Here is an 11,141-nt window from a genome sequence, read left to right on the forward strand (position 1 = left end):
CAGTTTAAAAAAAATCCGACATTATTCATAGATGAGGCCAGGGATAGTTTTGAGAAAACTGTCAACTGCTCCATCAGTACGTCCTCTGTTTCCAGAATACTACACGAGCAAGGATATACGTGGAAAGTTCTAGAGCGTCGGGCAATCCAGGTTCAAGAATCTCAGATTTGTCATTTCGTCAATGAGCTGGCTGCAATAAACTGGGACCTACATCACCTTATCTTTTTGGACGAAGTATCGATCGACAACAGAGGTATGTTGCGGAATCGAGGCTACGCCAAGGTCGGCGAAAAATTGATTTACAGGGATGAATTCAACCGCAAAGCCAGAGTATCCTTACTCTGCTTCTTGGGCCAGACAGGAATGAAGAACACGTACTTGACGGAAGGAACTTTCACGAGGGCAAAGTTCTTTGAATGTTGTCGTAGCTTTGCCAACAATGGAGAAGTTTATCGACACCCTGGAGTTAATTCGGTCTGGATCTTGGATGGGGCTAGAATTCACTGCCATCGACGAATAGTTGAGTACCTCCGGTCATTGGGAATCCATGTTATCTTTTTGCCTCCGTATACACCGTTTTTCAATCCAATCGAGTATATTTTTGGATACTGCAAGAAAAAACTACAACGTGTCTACGTAGAAAATAGCTCTTCGGATCTCACAACAACCATTTCTGCGACGTTTAATACATACACGAACTTTAACTGTACTCGTGTATATGCGGATATCTGCCAGGTGGGAAATTCAATCCGGCAAACGGACAAAGTCAAAATATCGAATCATTGGGATTTGAGAATGTACGTAATAAGGATTAATAAACAATAAATCAAATAATCAAATGTTGTTCACCTTTTTTTATTTCATAAACTCAAAACAAAGAGATGTTCAATAAGCAACAGCTTCAATCAGTTGGTCGTCCCGAATGCGTATGGAATCGTTCGGAATCAGGATCAGCAAATCGTTATTGATGGTCGACATCCAAGCAGTCGGTCACTTCCTCGGCGAGTTTCTGCCCAAAGCTATCTTCAGATACAGCAATACTGCCAGACACATCTGCTAACAATGAAGTGTTAGTTGCCTGCATCGTTTGCAATGCGGTCAAGCGCAATTGCATCGCCTTAGCATATGTCATAAGCTGGTCCAAATCTGCTTGCAGGCCATCCAACAATTGTTTATACCCTGAATTAACATTTTGGGCAATGCATACATCCTGACGAGTGTGATTCAGCACGTTTTGAGAGCATGAGGGAACCGTCTGGAACAAATGTATCAGATGTTGGGGAGGTCCTCGCAACTTCAATTCCTCTCGTTCAAGCGCGTCTTTGGTCAGTAAGTACGAGGCCCATACAGACCAGTTGATGTCCGATGAAATGTAGGATAGCTTGTAGAGTTCCTTCAACTCAGTGGACAAATTACTGTTTGCCTGGTTGGATGCTGCTCCTGCTCGGTCACGCTCCTCCGGTTTTATCAGCTGCACTCGCAGTGTTTCGTACATAGCGGCTGAGGTCACCGACTCCGAATAAATGTGCACAAACACGTTAATATCTCTGTTCAGAAATTTCTGCATTTTGTCTGGCTTTTCTAGCAACGGTAATGGTTTAAACGTGCGTTTCGAGGCTTTATCTTGGAAGGAGATGAACTTATCCATATCGCCGACTTCTGGGTTCAAATCATCATTCCAGTGCACGGTAAATTGATCAGCATCTCCACCAGCGAGTGATTCAAACACGGCCTCTCTGCGAATGAACTTTTCACAGTAATCCCATACAGTTTGCATTACCTCCTCAGCTGATTCACAGTTCACTTGCACTTTTCCCACAGAAGGACCTTTTTTGTGGCCCTTGAAGTTTCTGATGAATACAGTTGCTGGGAATCGAAATATTTGTTTTGGCTCCGCTTGTTCACTTTCACTTCCAGGGCTTCCGGGCGAAGCAGAATCCAGTGTATCCTGGAACGATCGTTTTGCCTGCTGCACATTTGATGGTCCTGCTTCTGCTTCCTCCTCCAGAAATTCTACCTCGTAGTCAACCTCTCGTCCCTCCAGTCCTACAAAAGTTGGAGACATATGCACGATGGCACATCTGAAAAAGAAACACTTATTATGAAATGCATTTCATTTGAATTGATACGAAAAATATTTTACCTGCGATTCAAAGCCGACGTCGAACGGGCACAGCAGAAATCAAATGAAGCCGCTAGGAAAAATGAGTTGACAGTTTGTTTTGTTTTGTTTGGTGAAGGGTAACTGATAAGTTGTTGACTATGTACGATTGCAAGTAATTTTTTTTATTTGTTGATTTGCAACTGTTTTATGTGAAATTATGATTCACTGGCCCGAAATACATATAGTTAATAACGAGTTGAAGCTTTAAGAAGGGTAACGTCAATATTTAAAGACAATTTTTGAAGCAATATAAGATTTCGTTCGAGTCAACTATCAGTCACATACCCTTGCGCACAAAAGAGTGACAGCTGAGCAAATCAAGCTTTTGCTAGAATTTCTCGGGAACCACAATATCAAAATTGCTGTTAATGAATGCATTTTTTATAATAATCATAAACTACAATCCTGTATGTAACTTTTGGCAGCAACAGCTCGTGAAAAATAAAATATAAAGCTTTCAATAGGATTTAATAATATAGTCTAAATATTGCTGCCCCATTTTTCTCATTTGCTGTCAAATGTTACATACGTCCTTTTGAAAAGTTATGCTTGAATTATGGTTTTATGAGGGCTCTGTTGACCATGATTAAGACTTGTCAAATGTTTTAAAACCACTTGAGAAGAGCTCTTCTGGAAGAAGATTGAAGAAAGTTCTATGAAAAGTCGGAATTACATCCAAGAAAATATTGAGAAACTATTTTGATAATTCAAAGAAAGTTTCAGATAAACTTGGATAAAACATCCAGAGGAAGTCAGAAAGGTTTCTGAAATCGGAAGAAATTTTCCGGAGTAGCCATTTCCAGGAAATACTATTCTTCGATACAATCGATGTAAATATTTACATTATTTGACAAATCTCAGGTAATCATGACAGCAGTTGGTCTCTTTTCTTCATTCATATTGTTTTCAATAATCAAACGTCATGATTACCTGGGTTTTTTCAAAAAAGGTAAATATTTACGTTGTTTGTACCAAACAATATCTATATCTCTATCTACCTCTATCTTACGCACTTCAAATCAGCCAATCACGAGCTGGTTCGCGTTTGACAGAAAAGTGGTTCGTTTTCGCCCCTCTTCCTTTTAGGGAAAAACCTTTCAATAGAAGCTCATGAAGAAACTTCCAGAGGAAGACGAAAAAAACTGCTGGAATAATTTGATAGATACTTTCGGAAGGAAGTTTAAAGGACCTTCCTGAAGACGCCGGGAAAAACTTCCTGAGGTGGTTCGGAAAAAAGTCTGAAACTTCTTCCGGTGGACTTCAGGTCAGTCGAAAAAAAAACCTCTAGGGGAAGTTGGGAAAAGGTTCCGGAAAAAACTGTTTTCATGGGGATGTTAAAATAAATTAATGGTGGAAATCGGTACTATCTTCGAGGGAAAGTTAGCACAATATTCCGGGAAGTAGGGAAAAACTGGGAGGAGAAGAAGGCAGGACCTTTCAATCGAAGCCAGAAGAAACTTCCGTGTGAAGTTTTTTTTTCCTTGATTTGTTTTCCGTCGATCTTGTTTTCCGTGCTGAGCACCACTGCTACCGACGCCAGGAAGCCAGCTCCCACACCTGGACCCTACCTATCGACCCATCAACTCATAGACCGGGGACCAACGGCTTTACTTCCCTTCCGAAGGAAGGCGTGATGCCTCAGAACATCCCGGCGGAGCCGACTGGGATTGAACCCAGGCCTGATGGGGTGAGAGGTAAACACGCTTACCACTACACCACCGGCACCGCTTTCCGAGGGAAGTTGAATTGGAAAATAACTTGCCCGGTAAGGAGAAAGAACATTGAAGGGTAAAGTTGGAACAAGTTTCCAAAGCAAGTAATAAACTTCAGTATTTAAAAAAAAATTACATTCTGATGGACCTTTCTGTTCACATAAATTATAAAAGCATTTCCCGATTATCAGGAACTACTGGAATGAGCCATCAGCTATTTCTCGATTCCTGGGTAGCCAAATAAGCGAGGAAATTGAAACAATAGTCGAAAGAGTATCAAGAATAAGAAGTTTTTAAATATGAATAATTTTGTTGAGCCTTAATCCAAAGACATCATATCAAGAAGACTGACAACTTTGCCAGGATCCAAGCGACAGATACAGTAGCGCTGCACTTGAGCGAAGGTGGAAGCAACGCTTAGAAAAATGAGCAAATACACAAACCTTTCTTCTGAGGATGTAATCCTTGCTATCAAATTCATTCGAAGCATTTACCTTTGAGCGACAGATGACGCAATTGTACCTGTCTCATAGCCAGCGTTGTCAGATTGTTTTAAAGCTTATCGGTATCAAAGGCAATAAATAATCAGTATTTATCGGTTTTAACTATTTATTTAATTTCATATTATTGCCGTTTTTAAAGCAAAATTTTTAACGATGGTGATGACTGGAATTTGAGAGAAATTGCTTTGTTTTACGGCTTTCTCAGTCTTAAAAAGATTTAACTCCTTATTTTTTTAAATTTCGTTTTTAAAATTATCGTCCTCAAGTGGTGATCAAAATTATGACCAAGTAGTGTTTTTTATTTCAATTAAATATCATTAAATGAAACAAAAATATGGAAAATCAGCCACAACAACGATTAAACTATTGACAATAACGACAAACAATATTTTCCCTTGAAAAAAGCCACAACCTATGGCCGAAATGTCGGGCAGATTAAAGAGCCTGAATTTATATAAATTCAGGCTTTTTAGGGTAGATTACATCGTAGTCGTCGCAGTGTTTTAAGACTGAGAAAGCCGGTAATCAAAACAAAGTTTTAGCTTTTGAACTATGATCGGAAAATTCCGGAAAAAAAACTCCGGGGAATGTTTTAATTAGCTTCTGAATGGAACTGAAACACATCCAGAGAAAAACGAAAGAAGCTCTCCCGGATGAAGTTCGACAAAAGCTGGAAAAACCTTCGGGAAACTTCCAAGACACGAATTGAGAAACTTGTGGCGAAAATTTAAATAAACTATCGGATGTCACATCCAAAGGAAGCCAGAAAAGTTTCGGAAACCGGAAGTAAATTTCCAGAAGTTGCCATTTCCAGGGAAAGCCAGAAGAAGCTCGGAAAATCCTTCCAATAGAAGTCGAACAAAAAAACCTTTGGCTTATGGTCAAACTTCCAAAAGAAGAAATTTCTGGGAGAAATAATTGAACTTCCTGGAGAAGACGAAAGAAGCTTCCTGGAGACGCTGGCAGACACTTCCTAAGGTATATTGAATGAAACATCTGAAGAAAGTCGGAAGCCAGAGCGCTTACGGAACAGTCGAAAGAAACAAGGACATAATTCCGAGTGAAAGAGATTCCTGGGAGAAGTTCAAATGATCTAGAAAATTTTCCTGATATTCAAAAAACATCCCTGAAGATTCGAAATTTCCCTGAAGTTTTCGGAACATTCCTGAAATGCAGGAATGGAAAATTCCATAATTCCTCGAAATTCCTTAAAAGTTCTTGCAATTTCCTGAAATTAGGGACTGTTTTGGAGTTCTCTGGGCATCCTTGAAGCGCTAGGAACTTCCCTGATTATAATAAGACTATCGGAATATCTCTAATTATCTTAGAAGGTTACTTTCTTGAAGATTACGAAATCTCTTAAGTGCTCTCACAATTCTTTTGAATTTATTGTAACATTGTAACAAGTACGCTTTCCATATAGATAGTTATTTATTTGGTTATTTATTTAGTTAGTTCAGAATTCATATTTATACAATATACTCATTTAATCAAATTGCATGAAGTTTCGTTTTTTCAATTAAATTCATAAATGTGTTCAACGCCAAAGAATACCCACTCATGTTGAGTTACACTTGTCATACAAAATGAGTTCCCTGCGTTCAGATGCAAGCGCAAAATAAAATGTAACTGCCTGTTGAGCGTACCGACGCGACCACGTCGAGAAGCGGACATCGACCCGCCAAATTTCCATTTAAAATGCGTTGACCTTTTTTTCCGTTCGGCTTTGCACCCTCCCCCTGAATTTCGGAGAGAAATTAGCTGGAATCGTTCAATTCGAATCGACTTGTGGAAGAGGCAAGAGTGGTCAGTTTTCTTATCGTGTCGTGGTGTGTTTAATCAGGTAGTTAATGACATGAGAATCCCTAGTAGGATTGTTAAAACATTTCCCTTTCCTTTAGAGACAAGTTAGGCAAACTCTAGCTAGTGCAGTGCAGTGGGCGGCAAAGTGTGTGGATTAAGAAGTTCATTTTACCTCATAATTAAAATTATAATTAGTAATTCCTAGACTACAAAATAGGTCGCCTTACTAGCGTGCGCGTGTGTTATCCCCATAGGTTCGTGGCAGCGAAAGCCATTTGCCGACACACCACCTTTCGTGAGAAACCGCTTTTGACCCCACCTGTCGACTTCGGAGTATCCCCGAGGCACACGTGGTCGGAAGAGGTCGCGTCCGTTAATCTACGCGACCTGGACAGGCAGGCCAAACGAAACCGTCATCGGTATCTGTCGGAACACCGAACAACCAACGCAACACGTGGTCGTGGGTACGGACGAACGAACGCACGTGCCGCGTTCCCGCGTAAGCTCGCGCTTCCGGTGAGTGAGACCAATCAGCATCGTATGATCGCATCCGCGATAGTTTCTAGGCCGAAGTAGTGCGTACGCAGCTTCGGTACCGCGCGCCGCCGTCTCCTCATCAAGCTGTAGCGACATAAACCCTAGGTAGTCAATCGTGAGTACATGCATGTAACCCATTTCTATTTGTATCGTCCATGCGCATGAGACCGAACGAAAGTCCGTCTCACTGAATGGGTTAACAAGTGAAAACCCGAAGCACCCGAAGAACATGAATGGTTAGGAGGACACACGCTGAACACACGTCTGGGCAGACATGTAGAGAGCAAACAATACACAAACGAATGTACCGATCGGAAAAGCTTGTTTTATTCGAGTGGAACTTTGGCGTCGAGATGAGCTTAGGTAAAGGGCAACAATTGTGATTTTCCCCTAAATAAATACCGTTGAACACCCAATTACATGGTTTTCTTATGATAGCGTACTAGGAAAAGCTCTCAGGTTTTAACGTTTTCGGGGGTTTACATGTCGTTCCGTTCGCTTTGGTAGTTTACTGGGATGATCAGCCCGATTCTGATCTCTGGCGTCTCTCGAATCTTAACAGGTGGTACGATAGATCGTTCTGGTTAGGCCCGTGATGAAAATCCCGCTCACGTGACTTCTGTTCTGGACAAATTGTTGTTCTTGTGCACCTGTAATGTTTAGGGACTTCGCGGGAAATCTTCTGGGGCGAATCTTTCCCGCAGCCAGTCAGCATTCTCCTCGTATTCGGGAAACATCGACCCAATCCTCAGGAAGGTCTCAGGCCGGGCAAACCTGCAATCTGCTGGGTGGTCTCCCTTTGGGAGTGGCGCTTAAACCACCCATGTTGTGAACGGAAAGCTCGACAGGCTGGCGGGTTACAACATCAGCATTGAAGTTCTCTGATCTTCTAGATTTTTTAATTTTTAAAAGTTATCGACACTGCCATTAAAAAGCGCTTCCCATGAAATGTTCTTACAATGATCTAATTTAAATGTAACTAAATGTTTCCTAAATTTGCATGAACATTGCTGAAGTTTTCGGAAATTGCCTGAGTTTCACGGAACTCCTTTATAATTCCAGCAATTTCATTGCAATTAATTGATCTGTCCTGGTGTTCTCTGAGCTTCACTAAAGTTCCTGAAAACCATTAAATTTCCCTGAAATTCTTTGGACTTGTGAAGTTTCTAAAATATTTATATTGTTTCCTTAATTTTAACAGAAGTTAATGAAACTGTCTTTAATTTATCGAAACTTACACTAAAGTCTGGACTTTTCTGAAGTTTCAGAACTTCTTAAATGTGCCTGCAGCTAGTGTGGTTTCGCAATAAAAATCTGATAGCATCTTTGAAAAAATGGGAGAAAATTCCGGGGAAAGATGGACAAAACTTCAGGAAGTTTAAAAATGAATAATAACTTCCGGAAGTTAAATAATGTTTAAAAAATATTTCTCGATTGCCCAGGAATAACTGGAAAGAGCCATCGACTATTTCTCGATTGATGGGTAGCCAAAAACGGTGAGGAAATGCAAACATTAGTCGAAAGAGTATCAAACATAAGGCATCTTTAGAGATGATTTTTTTAGAATTTTGAAGGAATAAAGATATAAAAGATATTCACACAAATTTTGTCCGAAATTCGAGCGCGGGCAGGCAATAATAGTTTTGATTATTTAAAAAAAAACGCTATATATTGGTATAAAGTTTTAAAAATCGGTATTCTGAGGAACCTTATCTGTATATTGGTATCTAGTTTGAAAATCGGTAAAAATACCGATAAATCGGTATATCTGGCAACGCTGCTCTGCATCTCCACACGTTTCACGGGAGGGATAGTTGTGTTAGTGAGTTGGGCTACTTTTAGATCAGGAATGACTGCGGTAAGTGATGCGATCGGTTAAAGCAGAATATTTTTTCATTAAAATTTGTTGTGGATAGAACGAGGTATAGTGACAAATCAGTGCCAACATTTCAAAGGGGCGTAATTGCTTTTGTAAACAATGACTTTAGTCGTCAATTTCTCGCGAATGAAATCTTACCTCTCCTTAATAACAATGCTATCTGGTAGAGGAAACATTCCTGTACCTGGTGGTGTCATTATGTTTCATGAGTGAGCTTTAGTTCGCGAGAAATCGACGGCTAAAGCCATTGTTTACAAATGCAATTACGCCCCTTTGAAATGTTGGCACTGAAATGTGAAAATTGTTACAAATTCCAATTCCGGCAAAATTTACGTAAATCTAAATTCATACATGGTTTTGTGTTATGGGCCATTCGTTAATTTCGCAAGCAATTAGGGAGGAGGGGGAATTTGAAATTTGCTTACGTTTTATTTCATGAGAGGGAGGTGGTTTCAGAAATTTCTCACGGAAGCATGAACAGATCATAAGTAAATAATTACCGAACATAAGCACGGCTTCTCGAGGAAACGCTCTTCAACAACCAACTTAATGGTGTTTGTCAACTCGCTGATCAACTCCATTGAAAAACGACGACAAGTTGATGCGATCTACGTGGACTTCAGTAAGGCGTTCGATAGGGTTCCACGTGTGCTTGCAGTGGACAAAATGAGGTGTATGGGATTACCTAATTGGGCCACGAAGTGGCTACAGTCTTACTTAACTGACCGCTCAGCCTATGTGAGCATTGACGGTGTTAATTCGCCTAGTTTCGAGATACCCTCTGGTGTTCCCCAAGGTAGCCATTTGGGGCCTTTTATTTTCATTCTGTTCGTGAACGATCTGTGTAGTCGACTGTGTTCTTCAAAACTTATGTTCGCCGATGAATTAAAGATCTTTCGTACAATTAAGTCAAGACTTGACTGTTGCGCACTCCAGAAGGATACTTACCAATCAGGCTAAGGCCTTGTTGTCCTCTGCTGTCCGAAGAAGTCGTCTCCACTCTACTCGATCCATGGCCACAGTTCGCCAGCCTCGTAGTCTGCGAAGGGTCCGCAGGTCACCTTCTAGATTAACCTATCGCAACCCGGGAAGCCGAGCGATTTGCAGTTCCATGTTCCGAGTTTCCAATCGTAGTCCTTATTTCGTCGCGTAGGTCTGTGCCGATTGTTCCGATCCGTATTTCTTTCTTCGGTATTTGCAACTTTGTTTTTTTTTTCCAGGGCGGCTTGTTGGGCCTGCCCCAACCCCCTGTCTCGCCGGGGGAGCATCGTGCACAGCTCTGTTTAGAGTCCCACGCTGACACTAGGACGGTGATCAGCCGCTCCTAACATGGAGAACAGACGCCGTTTTGAGCCGCACCTCCATGATGAGCAGACACTCAGGTTTGGTGAAGCATTTCCTCTATCACCTGTAACCCTCGTCTAGGGTGACAATTAATAACCCACCCTTTTAACGTGTTTGCCATGAGCGTGTGCCTTGTCTGTTATGATTTGTTTTTGTTTTGGTCGCACGCTCGGCAACATACTCACCACTGCTTTATTTGTAAATATTTTAATTTGTTATTTTCATCGTAGATTTTATTCGTGTAGGCATGTTTTTAGGATTAGAATATAGTGTAAAAATTATCGTTTAAAATTGTCTCGCGTGTAGAATAAAGCTAGGTCCCGTTTCTCCTCCCGCTGCAAAATAAGGCGAAAAAAACATAAGCAGCACAACATTCGAGCGCGGTTGCAGGAGAACGATGGTGGAGGTTGTATTGTCCGTGATTGTCAAGTAGTACAGAGAGAGAAAGTTACGAGCCACGGTAGGAAATCGACGCGTTTTTTACCCCGTCCGTTTGAAGTGAAAACGAGAAGTTGGAGTGCCGTTTTCGTGGCGTGTGTCTGCTGGAGGGATAATTCCCAGCACCGTCGCGTGGAAGTGACGTCGTTTCCCCGAAAAGTGCCGTGGTTCGTGAGCTGAAGTGAAGGGTGTCGGATCGCCGCCAAGGGAAGCTAAATTTCGAGGATTTTTCCGCTTCCCGGCTAAACCCCAAGGATCCCCGAACACCCACCGTCCTCACTGCGGTGGCTCAGCCAGTAGAGCCAGTCTCGCCACCGCAGTTAAGAGCCAAGGAGGGACGAAGCAGATCGAACCGAAGGAGCGTTCGCCTGGGTAGTGCACTGCGGTGACTACCGGGACCATCTACGGCGAGTAGTTGGTCCGGTGATTCGTCACCATCGTCGCCGAGGGGGTTCCGATAAAGGAGCCTTGCTCATCCCCCCCGCTAAACGCCAAGGACCGCTGCTACGCAGCTAAAGTGAAGGAGAAAACGCTCGGCACAGACCGTGTCTGGAGCCAACGTAAAGCAGTACGATCTGCAACCGCCGCCGCTATCGTCGAAGGGCCCCACCGAGTGACACCGAGGATAACGAGGAGAAAAGGGAAAGGTTAGAGGATAATAGACGTCTTAAATTGTACTTTTCTTTCTCTTTTCTTAACAATCCATCCAAATCCGAACGTCTTTGGGGGAAGTACTCTGCTCGTAGCCGCCCCGCCGGGGT

General features: G+C 42.0%; 1 protein-coding gene across 1 annotated transcript; it reads right to left on the reverse strand.

The window, feature by feature from the left end:
- Positions 1–800: 800 nt before the first annotated feature.
- LOC135697649 (uncharacterized) lies at positions 801–2,065 on the reverse strand. The gene has a single exon (XM_065217428.1). It carries the CDS (start codon positions 2,063–2,065, stop codon positions 962–964), a length of 1,104 nt encoding a protein of 367 aa, XP_065073500.1. The 3' UTR covers positions 801–961.
- Positions 2,066–11,141: the final 9,076 nt, after the last annotated feature.

This window comes from Ochlerotatus camptorhynchus, unplaced genomic scaffold, assembly GCF_037179485.1.
Source record: "Ochlerotatus camptorhynchus isolate MF236.1 unplaced genomic scaffold, CSIRO-AGI_Acam_v1.1 ptg000077l, whole genome shotgun sequence".
Classification (NCBI taxonomy): domain Eukaryota; kingdom Metazoa; phylum Arthropoda; class Insecta; order Diptera; family Culicidae; genus Ochlerotatus; species Ochlerotatus camptorhynchus.